Source organism: Myotis yumanensis, unplaced genomic scaffold, assembly GCF_028538775.1.
Source record: "Myotis yumanensis isolate MYYU_CA2020_CCGP unplaced genomic scaffold, mMyoYum1.0.hap1 SCAF_10, whole genome shotgun sequence".
In the NCBI taxonomy this organism is placed as follows: Eukaryota; Metazoa; Chordata; class Mammalia; order Chiroptera; family Vespertilionidae; genus Myotis; species Myotis yumanensis.
In genome coordinates, this window is record NW_027223761.1 from 75,156,381 (window position 1) to 75,175,932 (window position 19,552).

At 37.9% G+C, this 19,552-nt stretch overlaps 1 protein-coding gene across 2 annotated transcripts in view; it reads left to right on the forward strand.

Moving 5' to 3' along the window:
- The first annotated feature begins 314 nt into the window (after positions 1-314).
- Positions 315-19,552, forward strand: part of PDGFD (platelet derived growth factor D) — a 228,063-nt gene continuing 208,825 nt past the window's right edge. For both annotated transcript variants that reach the window (XM_070426017.1, XM_070426018.1), the window contains exon 1: positions 315-673. In XM_070426017.1, the coding sequence (XP_070282118.1) occupies positions 550-673 (124 nt within the window). In that variant the 5' untranslated portion in view covers positions 315-549. The remainder of the gene's footprint in view (positions 674-19,552) is intronic.

Consider the following 19,552-nt stretch of genomic DNA (forward strand, 5'->3'; position numbering starts at 1 on the left):
TCCTCCTGGCCACCTTGTTTGTTCTCGGCTCCCTTTCTGGTCTAATGTCGAGGGTTAAACGCAGGGGGGTGGGCAGAGTCCTGGCCCTCGGTCAGGTCGGGCATGGGCATGCTCAGTGGGGGAGCGGGTGCTGGCCAGGTCCCGGGAGCTGGGCTGTTCCTGCCGCCGCCGGAGCCTGAGTGCGCGCAGCTCCGGGGCCGCAGCCTCCGGGCAGAGGCCACGCCGCGCCGCTCGCCGCCCCGGAACGCGCGGCGCCCGCCCCCTGCAGCCTGTGCTGCAGCTGCTGGCCGCCGGAGGGGGCGACCAAACGTCAACCTGTTGTTTGTCCCGTCACCATTTATCAGCTCTCAGCACCACAAGGAAGTGCGGCACCCACACGCGCTCGGAAAGTTCAGCATGCAGGAAGTTTGGGGAGAGCTTGGCGACTAGCACGGCGGCCGGCCATCGCGGGGCGAGCGCGGGCGGCAGTAGCGCGGTGCGGCGGCGGCCGTCCCGGGAGTTCGCCCGGGTTTTTCTGAGAGCAAGGCTGTCCCTCGGTCTCCGGTCCCAATGCCCCGGCTCATCCTTGTCTACACTCTAATCTGCGCAAACTTTTGCAGCTACCGGGACACTTCTGCAGCCCCGCAGAGCGCATCCATCAAAGCTTTGCGCAATGCCAACCTCAGGCGAGATGGTAAGAGGCTCGGATTTTATTTACTTATTTTATTAAAAACAATCACTTTTTCTTGTCCTCTCTTTGTCTCCCTCCAATGCGAACCCTGGTGAATGCATTGTGGTGTGGGGGATTTCGTGTCCGTCCCCAGATCCCCAATCCTGAGAGAGCCCCCTTTTCCTCTGGAATAGGATGATGTGTGGGATGCGTGCAGGAGGGAATGGGACGGGTGAGGTTGCTCTCTCCCCACACTCTGGAGAAGTCGATTTGATGCCCAAGGGGTACTGATTCCAGATCCCCGGAGTTGCAGAAAGTTGCAGGCTGCGCCGCCCATTGGTGAAGCTCTTAACCTTTTGAACTTGAAGCTCAGATGGATGAGACACTTAAAGTAGACGGAGGCACTCAAGAGTGACTTTCTCTGGGTGACTTCTTTTAATTTTTATTGTTTTAGTGGAGAAAGAGGAAACGAGGCATTTCAGTATCTCAGTCACACCTGGGATAGACTGACAGCTTTTCTATAAATTGCTTAGTTTTAGGAGGTGGACGTGTGCCCATTCCGTCCCCAGAGTGACTTTCCCACTGGGGTTCAGAGTGGCTCAGAAGCCCAGAGTCAGGGAGAATAGGGATTTTGGGGTTCCATCTATACCTTAGGGGGACCGGTTTCTGCTATTAATTTCCTTGCACAGAAGGCTTTTCAACTGTTTGCAAAAAAGTAAAGCTCTTTAAACAGCTATCCTAAGGAAGCTTGTTTGTTTTCCTTTATTCCGGAGGACACCTGGGTCACTGGGTCCCAGAGACTGTAATTCAGTTTATTTATGTTCTGGGCCTCCACCAAGATCTGAAGTTGATTTATTTCTCAATTCTCAACTACAGCTGATGTTGCCAGTGTTTTGCAGCTGTTTCTGCCATCTACCTGAAGTGACCCATAGGTTTTCCTTCATCAGTAACATCTTCCTCTGCTTCTGTACAGTTCAAACACATCCCCTCAGATCACCAAGTTAATCTTGATGGCTTCACTGTCTGCGCTGGCAACATTTGACTGTTCTCTGGTAAATCCATATTAGCCATCTTGTTCTCCCATTTTATGTCCTTAACTTGGACTTTGCTAAAAAGCTTCTGAACTTTGAAACAAAGAAACTTTATTATATTTTCTGATGACAATGGACTGCAGATTTCAGTACATTCAAATCATCTGAAGTGGATTGTGTATGTGTGTGTGTGTGTGTGTGTATGTGTGTGTGTGTGGAAGGTACAGGAAACTATGGAGTCAACTCCTGGCCAGAGATCCCCCTATATGTATAGAATTACGTCATTATAGTGTTTTATGTAAAATGCGCCATTATTACCTTTCTGATAACTTTACAACTTAATTACAGCATAACATTTTCTTACTAAACTTTAAAAGTTTAGGCTTAAGATCAATCTTTTATAGTTTTGTTTTACTCATTCATATTTCCATCAAGAAGTCTTCTTCTAGTTGAGTTTTTAGATTTGTTAATGCTTGCACTTTATATGCCCTTTCAGCTGCAGAGAGTAAAATGCCATTTCTAATTTGCATGACTTCATACCCATAATTGTGTAATCCTTGGCCTCCCAGTATCAGTTACAAGAAGTCAAGGACAAAATCTGAAAGTCTGTAAGCATTGCCCATTAGCCCACGATTCTGACTAAAACCAAATCATGTAGCTTATAATATTTTTTTTGAAAATAATAATCTCATTTTATTTTTCTGTGTGAAAACTCTATACACCTGTTAAGTCTATATAACAAATGATATACTTTATCAGAATTTCAAAAACTTCCCTGGATTTAGTTCTCCATATTTTAGCTAAAGCTGCTTTGCAATTATTCTAATAGTAGACACACAAATACACACACATGCATTTTGATGGGTTTATATTGTTCAATACTTTTCTCAATATCAATAAATAAGGCTAGGGAAGGGGAAAGGATATTTAGGATAAAAGAAAATTGTCACATACAGAGTAAATTAATTAATTCATAATGTTTGGTTAGTTTGGAGAATTTTCAAAAGGTAGGTTATTCTTATAGAGCATGCATTCTCAAAAAGAAAAAAAAATATTGCCCCAAAGGGTCAAAATTGGATATTAAGAGGTGAACAATCTTTGGTATTACAATAGTTTGTGGTCCTCGAAAGGGCCAGTGCATATAAACAGATTAACAGTCTATCCGTAGTGTTAGTATTTCATAGGGAGGGGATGTGATTAGGAAAAATAAAGTCTAAAAGGGCACCTTAAGTGGAGATTGACAATAATGTAAAAAAGGTTGAGAAACATTGCCAGAGAGTGTTGGAGAGACAGTAGAATAAAGAGTCTTTGAAGAAGCCTAGACATTGTCTGGAAAATCTTAATGGCAATAGTTGGGCTGACAAGAGAAACTAATAATTTACTAAATTAAACCCTTGTTCTGATTCCAGACATTTTCCACTTGCTGTCCCGTTTCCTAATGCTTCATTGAAGAAGGCAGTATTCTTGATCTTTTGACTATCAGATTAAGACAGGATATAAGCTTGGGAAGGGGATGGGCATGGAATATAAGGGGAATATAGAAGATAAAAGTTCCCAAACATTAATTTAGAGTCTCTGGAAGATCTGGCGCTCAGATTTCAAATGGTAAGAAATCACAACAAAGAAATTAGCCATGACCCTTGAATAGGGGTTTTGGAAACTATTACCTCATGATGAAACTGTCATTACACTGACTGCCATCGATTTCTCCCTGCTGACCCTGTTAGCTGCTACCTAATATCAGAGTTAAGAAAGGAACAAGGAGGGCAGGCATCCTGTGTTGGACATGGGGTGTGTTGGATCCTGTCCAGCCTGATTAAAACAAAACAAAACAAAACAACTTGTTTTTTATCAACCTGTACTTAGTAGCTCCAGGTAACTAGAGTAGTTAAGAAATGATACAGAAGTGAAGTGTAAGGGTTGATTAATAATATAGTTTTCTGCTGTCCAGTATAGCAGGCTGGTTTGCTGCTGTCTACTGGCTTTCCTGAACTCATCATTATATTATATAGTTGACTCTTGGGGGTTAGGATTGTCAACCCTTTGTCAGTCAAATATCCAAATATAACTTTTGACTCCCCAAAACCTTAACTACTAATAGCCTACGGTTGACTGGAAGCCTTAATGATAACATAAACAGTCAATTAACACATATTTTGTATTATATGTGTTATACACTATATTCTTACAATGAAGTAAGCTACAAAAAAAATTTTATTGATAATTACAAGGAAAAGAAAATATTTATAGTATTTATTGAAAAAAAATCCGTGTATAAGTGGACCTATACAGTTCAAACCTGTGTTGTTCAAGGGTCAACAATATTATTGTCCTAAAAGGAATATCTGTAGAGCCTTTCCCAGCACCTGCAGAATGGCTGGAGGTGACGGAATGGAGGACAGTGGTTGAATTTGGTCTCTGTATCCAAGAAGAAAAGGTTCTGCATCTAAGAAGGAGTAAAATTAGATTGCGGTACTTAATTGAATATTTATACTTCCTTATATCATATTTATTACTTTTTCTCAAACTGATTCACCTCTTGGTACAGAAAAAACTCTTCACTTGGCAACAGAATCCCTGTATTCTTGTTTTAGTGCCTACGTACTTGGTGATTTTTAATAATAACTGGCCACAACTGGTATTGCTTAGAGTGTGGATCAAGAAGTGTAAAGGTAGCAATTAACTGGCAGCATTACTTACTCATTTTCACATCAAACTAGATAGAACTTCCTGCTGAGGGATTTAAGAATACAGAGTCACTCTTCACTTTCTTGACTTCTTGTTGCTTGCAGAAAGTACAGGTGTTTGTGGCAAGTGGTTCTGAATTTGGTTTTGTTGTGCTATTTAGTATTCTTGTTCTTGAATCATCTAGTACATTATCATAATCTAGAGATAGGCCTGCAATTTTAGTAATTGTGGTCTTAGGTTTTTAAGAACTCAAGCTGGATGTTTAAATAACATGGGTTCCTACTATCCCAGTGGAAGACAGTACATTGAGTTTGGTGCAAGGATCAAAGCTTAAAAGGAAGGCAATACAATAGAGGACAATATAAACAAAGTGTCTGAATGCTAAGAATCAGATTTGTGTCTAATTCATACATTCTTCAATGTTTATATTTCTGTTCAACTCTAGGGATATTAAAACCTCATAATAATATAGAGCATGGTGGTGATTACATATTTTAAATGCAGCATAGCATTGACTTTCCACCATAGATTACATTGTTTAATTTAATTGTTTTAAATTTATCCTTATTGTTGAAAGTATTACAGATATCTCCCTCCTCCCCCCCATGAATCTCCCCCACCCCAGTCCCACCCCCTTCTCATGCCTTCACTGAACTATTGTCTGTGTCCATGGGTTTTGCATATATGCATGTAAGTTCTATGGTTAATTTCTTCCCACTTCCCTCTTCCCTCTGAAATATGCCAGTCTGTTGCATGCTTCAATGTCTCTGGCTCTATTTTGTTCATCAGTTTGTTCATTAGATTCCACATTTAAATAGATCATGTGATACTTACCTTATTCTGTCTCGCTTATTTCACTTAGCATAATGCTCTCCAGGTCCCTCCATGCTGTCTCAAAGGGTAAGAAATCCTTTTTCTTTTTTTTTTTTACAGCTCATAGAATTCCATTGTTCTTTTTAAAAGGCTGGTTCAGCCATGTGTTTATATCCTTTTAACAGAAGAGGCCACTAGGTTGTGAGTTACAGGAATGACCATATTGTGTTTATTAAATGACAGTGATTTTTGTCTACAAGATTTCCCCTTTAAGTGAGTGAAAGCAAAATATTGTTTCAAAACCACAAGTTCAAATAATGTCCCCAAGAGTCATGGACAAGCCATAAGCGTGGTGTCACACAGGACTCTCCAGCACAAGTGGGCTCAGATAATCCCATCATTCTAAAAGTCTGGAAGGATGTGCATCGTTATGTCACTGTCCTGGAGAGTTGAGTCATAATTCAAATCATTTTTCTTCTAGAACTTACTCTTGAACTTTCTCTGCTGAAATGATCTGATTAGCATAAAAATGCACTTCCTGAAGACCTTCATAAAATTCTTTCTCGTAGTAAAATAAGAACATCTTTTAAGCAAATCAGATGTAGGATGTTTCTAACTCTTCTGTGCCATGCCATTTCTGTAGCGCATTGGCCTTTATAAAAGATCAAGATGACTTTAGAGAAGAATGGGTTACCCTTTGCACTGTGATCTCCTTTAAAGTTATCTCTTTTCAGGTCATACTTTACTTGATCTGGACTGTCCAGAGAAGAAGGAACAAATCATTGTTAACCCCGAGCTCTGCTGCTCACCCTACTAGAACTATTATTCATTTATTCAAAAATTATTTATTGTATCTCTAATAACTGCCAGTTTCTGTGCCAGATGCTCAGTTATCAAACACATTTTGAATGAAACAAATACGGTTCCTGCCTTCTTGGAGCCTATGGTCTCGGGTGCAATACAGAAAAATAAGTGCTTAGTTCCAGTGTGTTGTCATTGTGTTTGAATGCACCCTGGAGAGTCCCTCGATTCTCAAGAAGAACCTTAGAGGCCAGCATGGAATGCCTCAGAGGCTGAACATGTATAGCTTCAGATTCTCCATTCCTGTTTCAATAGAACAATTCCATGTGTCTCCACATTTCTGTTTCACATATTTGAATTCTTTCTAAGATTTTTATTTGGAAAAAATGTATTTTCCAGTTTAAAAACCATGAAACCACTATGTTGTGTGATAGGTGCTTTGGAATGCTCGGGAGTATGGGAATTCACAAGGAGGACCTAATATAGATTTAGGGATTGGAGAAGCTTCCTGGGGGAAGTGATGTCTACACGGGAATGAAGAATGCATAGGAGTTAAGAAGTTGGCAGCAGTGAGGAAGGAGGGTGGGTTTTCTAATGCAGAGAATAGCACTTGCCAAGATTTAGAGATGAGAATATTGGTAAGCAAGTGTCCACTAGTGAAAGGTCCTGGAAGTAATGTTAGGGAGTTTGGCAGTCCTGCTGAGGGCAATGGGAAGCCAGTGAAAGATTTAATTTAGGGGGAAGATATGCCCTGTTCTGTGTTTCAATGCCGAGTCCTGTAGTGTTTCTGAGAAGTCAGCCAGACCAGTGCTGTGATCAAGACCAGCCTTTTGCCTGGCTGCTGTGACTCAGTGGTTCAGTGATTGGGCATTGACCTATGAACCAGGAGGTCACAGTTCGATTCCTGGTCAGGGCACATGCCTGGGTTGCAGACTCTATCCCCAGTAGGGGGCATGCAGGAGGCAGTGAATCAATGATTCTCTCTCATCATTGATGTTTCTATCTCTCTCTCCTTCTCCCTTCCTCTCTCTGAAATCAATAATAATAAAAAAGAAAAGGCCAGTTTTTCTATACCTCCCCTGCCTGTGGGACATAGACCCAGAATATATTCTCAATATGCTAGAGCAGGACATGCCTGAGTTTTCTCGGGACAGCGCTGAGGTCCCCTCTCCCTGGATACTCCTCTGCAGCTCAGAACCCCAGATATTAGAAACTGTTGACTATATCTGAAGTCTCATAGGGTAATATTAATCATGAAAGTGACCTGTCGAGTGCTTTAAGTTATTTCACTTCTATATTTCAGAATTAATGCAATTTAAAAGGGAGCACTTTTACATTAACTCTTATGAGGACAATTTTGACAAAAAATTGCAAGGGGATCTATATATATAAAAGGCTAAGTTGACTCGTGCATGCACAATACATAGAAAGCTCTCGCTGGCGCCATTCACACCTGTGTGTTTCAATCTATCATTGTCCATCGTGAATTTGGTTGACACTTCTATTATAGAGAAAGGGTGAATAGCGATATTACAATATTTCTTCTAATTAATTTCCTTTCAATGTGCATGAATCTGTGCACCGGGTCACTAGTAATATATAAGCGTTAAAAAGAAAGAACCCAAGACAAATACTGCAGCAGAAATGTACTGCCTCCCCACACAGTATTTCAGGACCCACTGTAAGTCATAAATAAAGGAATAAGCCTACGAGACACTAACGTGTACAGTGCACAGACAGGAGGAAATATTGTCTTCCGAGGATGTTTCTCAGAACAGGAATGAAGCAAACCTTGTTTCTTACAAGAGTTAATGATGCTTAAATACGATATCTTTGCTCTCACCTTGACATGCAGACATTGGTATATTAACTTTAATACTGGTAGATTAATACTGTGTTTTCTTATGTTTTGTGGCATGTGCAAATTAGTGGTTTTTGAATAATTGGGAGACAGAGAGGTCTGTGAAAGGACCATAGGCATGCGAGCTGTCTTTCATAAAGAGGAGTGATCTTTTCTCAGATATTAGGTTTTTCACTTGAGCACCTTTTTGTGCAGTGTTTATAAAGACATAATTGTGGATGCAGTACTTTATATAGATAAAGCGAGCCAAACATTATGGAAAGCTTGTGTGATAGGATTCTTGATTTCTGAAATTTGAAATCCAGCATGCCTTGTTTGGTCTGAGGGAGTATAGTGACAATTGCTGGGGTGAGTTATGAGCATGGGTTGAATATTCTGTGTTAATTTTTAACAAGTCATTTCAGACCCAATGGTGAGAAGCTGCTGACAAGTTTCGTATTTTACTGAAATGCTTAATAAGCAATATAGCAATAGGCTAATTTTCTAGAATTTAGCTATTCAGCAACCTCAACTATGGAAAACACAACCAAATGAACTAATAAATATGCAACAAATTTGCTTAAAAGCCAAAATTAGTGTCACAAAGTGTATAAATGAGTTCATAGCGTTCATGTGGTAGACATTAAAAGACCATTTGCCTTTACTTTCCATGCAATTCCATCCACTTGCTTGTGTGGTCCCCAGACCCACAGCAGACTGGGAGCGTGCTGCTACGTCAGAGAACCGGACTGGCTCCAGTTATCACACTGTCAGCATTGAGAAGTGACAGCTAGTAGTTTTCCTGCCTCCTCTTATATTTTCAAGCTTTGAAAATCATTTTTAAGACCTAAGAAAGCACAGCTGGCTTAGGCTTCTTATTGGATACAGTGAAAAAGGCAACTGAATGTTTGTGCTGCCCTCTGAATTCATACCCTGAAATTTGTAACTCCCAATGTGATGATAATAGAAGGTGGAATTTGGGGGAACTGGTTAGAATATGAGGGCAGCGTCCTCATGAATGGAATTGGTGCCCTTGTGAGAGAGACACCCGGAGATGCCTCCTTGCGTCTGCCATGTGCGGATCAGCGAAGACCTTGAACCTATGGGCACCTCAATCTTGGGCTCTAGAAGAGTAAGAAATGCATTTCTGCTGTTTCTAAGCCACAGTCTATGGTATTTGGTTTTAGCGGCCCAAATGGGCTAAGACTCAACCTATTTCCCAATGCCACCAGGGAAGCATGATATTGCAGCCTAGTACGTTTGCTGATGTTTTTATTGATGCTTTTGAGTCAAAAAAAGAAAGTTTAGATTACACATTTGATAGGTTTACCAGTATCATAAGTTGGAAATGGTATCAACTTAAGCATATATGGATTTCACCAGAAGATTTACAATGCTCACTTTTACAGCCTGTGGAAACAAGCAATCGTAGCCCGGATGGTAATAGCTGTTGTTATCATTCTTCTAGTGGTAACTGGCAGATCTGTGTTAGTCAAGAGGGAGGTGAGCAGGGATTTCTATCAGTACTTTGGATTAGATCCTATTGGGATTAGAGTCCTTAATAATTTGAATGAAGACATGGAAAACATATCTTCCAAACTTGCATATTTTAGCTGGAAAGAATAGTTGTTAGGTTGGATTACATGCCAAGGTTGGCTGACTTTTTCTGTATAGGGCCAAATACCACATATTTTAGGCTTTTTAGGCCATCAGTTCTCTGTTTCATGTTACATGAAAGCAGCCACGGAAATTACATAAATGAATGGGTGTGGCTGTGTACCAATAAAATGTTATTTACAATATAGGTAGTGTGCCTGTAACTATAGTTTACTGATTGTTGAATTGTGCAATCCACATGTTCTTAGGTTGAAATGATGGGCTTATCGTATTAAAATGAAATTCAACAGAGATAAATGAAAAAATCTAGCTCTTTGGCTAGAAAATAAGAGCAACTCCGTAATTACAAAATAAAATAACTTGAATTAGCACCAGTTTATGCAATGGTAGATTAGAGAGATAGATGATAGATAGATAGATATAGTCTATACCTATATCTCTCTTTATCTTCTAACTGGTTTAGTTGAACAGTTTATGTTTCAATAAATGATGTAGTTGCTAACCAAGAATAACATCAAGTATAAACCCAGTATTTCACATTAATAAGTTATCTCAGGACCAGAGTCAGCAATGCTCTTCTAAGTCAGTCCTGTATGTGAGTATTGTGCTTTTATATTCCCTCCTATGCATGATTCTACCTCCTTTTTTGTTGTTTGTTAATCTCTAGGATATTTTTCCACTGATTTTTAGAGAGTGAAAGAGAGGGGGAGAGACAGAGAGAGAAACATCAATGTGAGAAAGACATGTGGCCCCATTGGGCCAGCAGGGGATCAAACCTACAACTGAGGTATGTGCCCTCGACTGGAATCGAACCTGTGACTCTTTAGTCCATGGGCCAATGCTCAATCTACTGAGCCAAACTGGCTAGGGCCGATTCTCCCTCTTTCTGATTCCCTCAATCCCAAGACCTAAACCCACAGAGTTTACTCCCCCTCCTCTATTTAAACTTTCTCTTTTTATTGGCTCCATCCTCTCACCAACTCCCATCTACAAGTTTCTTTGCACCCTCCCATAACATATACAAGGTGTTTTACTGATTCTCTTCATTTTATCACCATATTAACTTCTGTCTCACTGTAGCTCACTGTCTCCATTCCTCTCTACTTTACCCTTTGCAATTTTATCATCTTTGCTGCTCCACTGAACTGTGCTGGGTGAGGTCACTATAATTTGCAGCCTCCTTGTGATTGGCAGGTCTTTTCTTGAAATGTTCTCTTCCCTTGCCTTGACACTGCCCCTTCTTTGCCTTAACTGCTCCTTAATGATATGTTTTAAATGGTGATATAAACAAAGGCGGAACCAACTGAATACTTATTTTAGTTTATTTGGAGTAGCAAAGTATATTTTATGTTTTGTTCTGTGCCCGCAATCATTATGAATAGTGACAGATCTTATGTATGCAGCATTTTGTTATATAAAAAGAAAGAGCATTCAAAGGTAACAAATAATGCCATATTTTAGCCTATCAGGTTCTACAACTGCAACATTTTGGGATAGATACGTATAAATTCATATATAAACTTACACTATTTAAAATAATAGAAGGATATTTATAACAATGGAAAACGATATTGAACACACATAGATTTTCTTATATCATTTACCCTTTTGTTTATTTATTATTTTTCTCTCCTTGGCTGGGTTTTCTCTTCCTGTCTGTGCTGTAATTATCGGTATGTTTTTTAAGGCTCTAACTGTAGCCTTATCTTTCCATTTTATCCCTGAGAGTCTCTGGAAGATCTTAGTTTTGTCTAAAAGGTCAACTGCTATTTATGTGCCCATGTCCTGTAAACCTACATTTACAGCTTCTACTTCTTTACTGAGCTCTCCACCTCTTTTTACTTCACTAATTGAGTTCTACAAGGGTGATCTCACTGGGATTTAAAGTAAACGCTCCGATTCAGTAGGCCTCAGAGTAAAATAATTAGTTTTATATCGTTTTTAACTTTTTAATTTTTAAATATTAGAATATTCATCCAGTGGTGCTTTCCTAAACTGTATTAATATTTTTGTTGTCATTGTTCGTCCAGACACATCATAATTGTTTTTTAATGGACTGTGGAGTACATGTACTGTCCAGGTGTGACATTTTAGGGTCTAAAATTTAGACAGAGGAATTGCACCCCTTTTACGTGGCCTTTCCTGACTCCCAACCCTCCCAACCGACCACTCCTTTATTTTTCCCACATTCCCATCATAAAGCCTATACTGGTATTTATCTACCTGGCATCTGTTGACGTAAGCAGTCTCTGTGCTTAATAAAGTTGAGCATCCTCATTGTCCGTGTCATTGCCTGGCACGTAGGAGTAGCTCCATTAAGATTTGAAGAATCAGGAAATCAGCCAATCACTGTCTTTTTTCTTATAGCTGATCATTTGGGCCACATGAGCCCTCCCACTACCATAATGTAAATGAATGGGAGAAAGGATGTTTAACTCTCAATCTGGGGTGACTCTTAGGTTTCTGAGAATTGTCTGGTGGCTATTGATATCAGTGAATAGGATAGGGACTAGAAGAGGAAGAGCAGATAAGGGAAGGTCATAGAAATATGAAAGTAACTGGTGGACACTTTAAGCTCTAGGAACTTGTGCAGTATTTGTGTAGATGAACTCAAGGCAGGGGACAAAAAGGAAGCACTTATTTGCATAAATTATATGCAGAGTAAAATAGAGTAATTAACGATCATGTCTTTAAAGTAAGTGGTGTTTCTGATTGTGGGTGTACATGCTAATACCTGATATTTCTTGCATACTTATAACATGCAAAAGTGCTTTCTTAGCTGTTATAAACTGTAGCTTGGTGGAGAGAGCTGGCTATGTTTCCAAATGACTTTCTGGGAGTGCCAACATCGCACATACTTTTAGATGCTGCCTAGGCATAAGCATGTCATTTTGTGGTTAATTTTGGACTTATATCAATGAAATGTGGAGAATTTTTAACTGTCTTTTCCCACCTCATCCTCCTAAAATAAGCCCCACACATCCTCTGATTAGAATGAATTCTTCTTGGTATACCTTTCCCTTCCAGTGTTAGTATTTGAGGGCTTTCATATGAAGTTTCCACTACTTGATAATAAAAGTTTAAAGAAAGAAGTAAATAAAGTAAGGGTCAGTAAACAATTTGTAAGGTTGAATCTCAGTGGTTAAGCATAGAAAGCTAAGGTAAGATGAATTCATCTCCATTCTGTTTAAAGATTTATTCATATAAAGAGAACATGTTCACACTGCAAGTTATTATACTGAGGATTAAACAAGAGAATCGCTACTGAATGGGACAAAAAGTATACATTTCCTATAAAACAAGAAGTTCACTGATGGAATTGCTAAACATGGAAATAAATAATTTTAGACAGTAGTTAATTTAAAAAAAGAATAGAGTGAGAGCTTTTTGAAATTTAGTTTAAGTACAGGGTAAGGGGAGATTATTTAAATACCTCTGGGAGAGCCCCTGTGGCTTACACTGCTTTGATTCGGTTCTTTAGTTCACTGAAGTTTAGTTTACTAAAGTATTTTTCACCAAACCCAACTGCAAAAAGCATAAACAAACACATTTGTTCAATAAATATTGATTGAGTACTGGCTACATGCAGAGCACTGGATGAAGCACTAAGGCAAACAGTTAAGCATAAGGCACAGCCTCTACTCCATTATAACTTACACTAAAGGGATAAAATATGTATATGAATAATTATAGGGCAGCTTATGTTACCTAGTTTTGTTTTTTTATTTTTAAAAATTTTGTTTATTCAATTCCACATGCTATGTGATTCTTGTCTTTCTCTGACTGGCTTATTTCACTTGGCCAAGTCTATCCATGCTGTCAGAAATGGTAAGATTTCCTTCTTTTATATGGTCCAGCAGTATTCCATTATGCAAATGTACCACAGCTCTTTTTTATCCACTCATCAACTGATGGACACTTAAGCTGCTTCCAAATTTTGGCTGTTGTAAGTAATACTGCAATGAACATAGGGGTGCATATATTCTTTACAATTAGTGTTTTGGGTTTCTTCAAACATATTCCCTGAAGTGGAGCCCCTGGGTCAAAAAGCAGTCCCATTTTTAATTTTTTAAGCTAACTTCATTCTGCTTTTTACAGTGGTTTCACCAATCTGAATTCCCACCAACAGTGCACAGGTTTCCCTTTTCTCTACATCCTCACCAACACTTGTTGTTTGTTTATTTATTGATTAGAGGCCCCATGCATGAATTTGTGCACGTGTGGGGTCTGGCCAGACCACCCTGATGGGGGCGGCCAGGAAGAGGGGCAGCAGGAGGATTCCAGGGCTTGTCCAGCCCATCTTGCTCAGTCCCGATTGGCCAGACCCCAGCATCAAGCTAACTTACTGGTCAGAGCGTTTGCCCCCTGGTGGTCAGTGCACATCATAGTGAGCGGTTGAGTGGACTTAGCATATCATTAGCATATTCGCTTTGATTGGTTGAACAGATGACCGGATGACCGGACACTTAGCATATTAGGCTTTTATTATATTGGATGATTGCCATTCTGAGAGATGTGAGGTGATACCTCATTGTGGTTTTAATTTGGATTTCTCTGATGATTAGTGATGTTGACCATCTTTTCATTTATCTTTGGACATCTGTATGTCCTCTTCGAAGAAGTGTCTATTCAGGCCCTTTGCCCATTTTTTAAATTGGATTATCTGGTTATTGCTGTTGAGTGTGTATGTTCTTTATAGATTCTGGATATTAAACCCTTATGAGATGTATCATTGACGAATATGCTCTCCAGTTCAGGGGGCTATATTTTTTATTTTGTTGATCCTTTGCTGTGCAAAAACTTTTAGTTTGCTGTAGTCCCATTTGTTCATTTTTTCTTTTGTTTCTCTTGCCTGAGGCAATATATCAGAAAAAAATGTCCATGATTTTACTGCTTATGTGTTCATTAAGGATTTTTATAGTTTCTAGTTTAACATTTAAGTATTTAATCCATTTTTAGTATATAGTATAAAAAACTGGCCTTAGTTTCATTTTTTTGCACATATATATCCAATTTTCTCAACAGCAGTTATTGAATAGACTATCTTTATTTCATTATATGTCTTTGCCTCTTTTGTTAAATATTAATTGACCATAAAGTTGTAGGTATATTTCTGGGTCCTCTATTTTGTACCATTGAACTATATGTCTGTTTTTCTGTCAGTACCATGCTCTTTTGATAACTATGGCATTATAGTGTAGTTTGATATCAGGTAGCATAATTCCTCTGACTTTGTCCTCCTTTCTTAAGATTACTGTGGCTATCAGAGGCCTTCTGTGGTTCCATATAAATTTTTGGAATATTTGATCGAGTTCTGTGAATGTGTTGAATCTATGGATCACTTTGAGTAGTATGGACATTTTAAGATGTTAATTATTTTGATCCATGAATATGGTATATGCTTTCATTTATTTGTATCTTCTTCATTTTCTTCATTGTCTTATAATATTCCACAGGTCTTTTATATACTTGATTAAATTTAATATTTTTAGCTGATTTTGGAGAGAGGAACAGAAAGGGAGAGAGAGATAGAAACATCAGTGATGAGAGAAAATCATTGATCAGCTGCCACCTGCACACACACACTCCCACACTGGGGATCAATCCTGCAGCCCAGGCATGTGCCCTGACTGGGAATCAAACCTATGACCTCTTGGTTCATGGATCGACGCTCAACCCCTGAGTCCACTCACTGGGCAAAATATATTCCTAGGCATTTTATTTTTTTGATGCAATTGTAAATGGCATTGTTTTCTTAGTTTTCCTTTCTGATAGTTCATTATTGGTATATAAAAATGCTACTGATTTCTGATTATTTCTTTTGTATCCTGCTACTTTACTAAAAACATTTACTACTACTAGTTTTTTTTTTTTTTTATGGAATCTTTCAGTTTCTTTACACACAGGATCATTTCACCTACAAATAATGACAGTTTTACTTACTTCTTCCTTTCCAATTTGGATGCATTTTATTGTCTTTCTTCTACTCACTTTGGAACTTGTTTGTTTTACTTTGTCTAGTTCCTTTAAGTATAAACTTAGATTGTTAGGTAGGCCTATAATGCTATGAAATTTCCTCTCAGGACTACTTTCGCTGTGTCCCATAAATTTCAGGTTGTATTCTCATTTTCATTTTTTTTAAGGTATCTTTTTCTTCCTTGATCTTATTGTTAACCCAGTTATTGTTTAGTAACATGTTATTTAGCCTCCATGTTTTTGTGTGTTTTTTACTTGTGATTGATTTCCAGTTTCATACAATTATGGTTAGAGAAAATACTTGAAATGATTTCAATTTTCCTAAATTAATTGGGACTTGACTTGTGGTCTAAAATGTGGTCTAGCCAAGATAATGTCTCATGTGCACTTGAAAAGAATGTATATTTTGCTGTTTGGGGGTGAAATGCTCTGAAGATATTAATTAAATCTATCGGATCTAGTGTGTTACTTAAGACTGCCGTTTCCTTGTTGATTTTTGGCCTAGAAGATCTATCTATTGATATCAATAGGGTGTTAAAATACCCTATTTTGACTGCATTTCTGTCAATCTCTCCCTTCATGTCCATATGCTTTACATATTTAGGTGCTCTTATGTTGGGCGCATACATTTTGGCAAGTGTTACATCCTCTTATTGGATTGTTCCTTTCATCATTATGTAGTATCCTTCTATGTCTCTTACTATAGCCTTGGTTTTAAGTCTATTTTGTCAGATATAAGTATTGCTACTCCAGCTTTTCTTTTTCCTTTCCATTCTCATGAAATATCTTTTTCCATCTCTTTACTTTTAGTCCGTGTGTATCATTTGTTCTGAGGTGTGTCTTTTGTAGACAACATTTATATGTGTCTTGTTTCCTTATCTATTCAGTAACCTATGTCTTTTAATTGGAGCATTTAAGCTTTTTACAATTAAAGTGATTATTGATAGGTGCATATTTATTGTCATTTTATTCTCTTAATGCTGTTCCTCTGTTGTTGTTGTTGCTGTTGCTGTTGTTGTTGTTGTTGTTCTTCTTCTTCTTCTTCTTCTTCTTCTTCTTCTTCTTCTTCTTCTTCTTCTTCTCCTTCTCCTTCTCCTTCCCTTTCTCCTCCTCTTCCTCCTTTTTCTTCTTTATCTCCTTCTCCTTCTTTTCCTCCTTCTTCAGGAAGACCCTTTAACATTTATTTTACTACTAGTTTGGTGGTAACAAATGCCTTTACCTTTTGCTTATCTGGAAAGCTCTTTATCTCTCTTTCAATTTTAAATGATAAGCTTGATGGATAGAGTAATCTTGTTTTCAGGCCCATGTTTTTCATTACTTTGAATACTTCGTGCCAGTCCCTTCAGGACTGAAATGCTTCTGTTGAGAAATCAGCAAACAATCTTATGGATGTTCCCTTGTAGCTAACTGCCTTTCTCTTGCTGCTTTTAAGATTTTATCTTTGTCTTTAACCTCTGTCATTTTAATTATGATGTATATTGGTGTGAGCCATCTTTTTGGGGACTCTCTGTGCTTTCTGGGCCTATGTGTCTTTTTCCTTCACCTGCTTAGGGAAATTTTCAGTCAGTATTTCTTCAAATAGGTTCTTGATCCCTTGCTCTCTCTCTTCTTCTTCTGGTTACCCCTATAATGTGGATGTTGTTATACTTCATGTTGTCCCAAAGGTCCCTTAAACTATCCTCATGTTTTTCAATTCCTTTTTTTTCCTGCTCTAATTGGGTATTTTTCTACCTTTTCTTCCATATTGCTGATTTGATCCTATACAACCTACTATTTAGTCCATCCAGTGTATTATTTTTTTTAAAAAAATCTTTATTGTTGAAAGTATTATATATGCACCCCATTCTCTCCCATTGACCTCTTCCAGTGTGCTTATCCAAAGTGATATACAAAAATGACCAATTTTAGTGAGTGCTTTAGTGCAGATTGTAAATCTATATATTGGGGTATGTTCCAGGCTGAGTAATGGCCCTCAAAGATTTTATGTCCTACTTCTGGCACCTCTAAATGCTATCTTATATGGTAAAGACTTTGCAGGTGTGATTTAACTAAGGATCCAGAGATGGAGAGATTATCTTGGATTACACGTGTATCCTTATAGGAGACAGACAGGGAGACTTGGCACAGGCAGAAGAAGATAAGGCATTGTGACCATAGAAATAGATTTAAGTGATGTGGCCACAAGCCAAGGAATGTGAGCAGCCACCAGAAACTAGAAGAAGCAGGGAACAGAGTCTCCCCTAGGGCACTCAGAGGGAGCCTGACCCTGCCAACACTTTGATTTTTGCTCACTGAACTGATTTCAGACTTCTGGCCTCTGAATTATAAAAGCATAAATATGTGTTGTTTTAAGCCAATAAATGTGTGGCAATGTGTTATGTTACAGCACTGACATAAATATAAAAAAGCATTTGATATGAAAGGTGGAACTGCTTAGTTTGATGAACTCAATTTCTAGCCATTTACAAAATTTCATTGTCCAGTAATTCTATATTGATAGCTTAGTATTGCATTTAGGCCTCTGCCTTTGAGAAATTTCTAGCCTTACTTTGGCCCTCATTCTATATCAGAATATTTAGAAAATTCAAGTCCTGACATGATGAAAAGGATACCATTTCACTATATTTCATAGATTTTTTTAAAAATTTCTCTTAACCAAAATATATCATTTATGCATTTCTTGGCTCATACGTTCACTTATTTGTTTATTCACAAATTTTTGTTTAGATTCCACTATATGCCAGTTTCTATACTAGGTTCTGGAGCACAATGTTAAAAGTGATATGATAATAATTACTTTGTTAATTGAGCATGGGGTAATTATGTGATAATCACTAGCATCCAAAAGGTACTTATTAGTGTGGAGAGTATGCTGATGTAATATATATTGTCAGTGCAACGATGATTTATATATTAGGTGATGGAATAGAAGAGATATATTTAGAAAAAATATTTTCAAATATTAGGGTTATTGGAAATTTGGAGTTTAGGACAGTATCAGTGAATTCCAGTTGATTACTGTTTTTAAATCTTGGCAGTGAGCGACAGGTTTCATTTTCTTGTAGTTTTACATGCTCACCACTCTGCCCTGTGTCTCCTAAAAATCACAAAAGCGTCAACCTTCTCACTTCTGATATCATAATGAAAGTATCATTTTTTTCCCAAAAAAAGTAACTTATTTTTTATAATCTCATTCACCTGACAAGGAAGGAGTCTCCAAGGACTTTCTGCAGGTTTAGAGTGGCCAATTGGCTGGTCCTGGGTTCAAAGGAAATTTGCAACTAGTGGCTGTGCACAAGGACCTGTTGTTCAGGAAATGATTTTCAACTAACCAATGTATCTAAATTGGGTTTTCATAAATTTTACACATACACACAAACTGGATGTGTATAGGGTACAGAGCAATAAATGGTCATGTAAATTTTTCAACATATTTCAATTATATCTAAAATTTGTTGAAATCATATAGACAACAATAGTTGTATATTAATGGCAGATTACTGTTATTCTTAAATTTTTAATATATTTGGGAAATATGACATTTCCTTAGTTTAATTTACATTCCCAACCAAGAGAGGGAATAAAACAATATGACACACAAAGCTGTCTTTTTTCTACTGCCATCCAGTGATCAAATGATCATATTGCATATCACAGAAAAGTTAAGTCATGTTGGGTTGGTAAGTGAGCCTACATATTTATTTCTGTGGTTCAGGAATATTTAGCCTAATATCTGAACTCACAAAAGAGAAAGTCAAGAAAATCACAGTCCCATAACTAAAAAGTTACTTTTCTGCTAAAGTTTTAATTAATATTTTAATAGTAATAACTAATAAGAGATTTGTCTTTCAATCTTGAAATGATATTGTGCTCAACAACAGTTTAACCAATATCCTTTTTTTGGGACAATCTTGGAGAGTAGCAGAAACGGTGTAGATTTAATTAGAAGGCAATGCAATAGCCCACCTACATTATAAAGTGATTGTGAAGATTAAATAGCTACTAAATGTCAAGGTCTTAGCCCCTAATAAACTATAAGGCACTTAGATGTCTGTATTAAATTGTTTGTCAGGTTTGTTTCTTAATGTCTCAACATTTTTTCCAAGTATGATAAAAATTGCACCTTCCTGCAAGTAG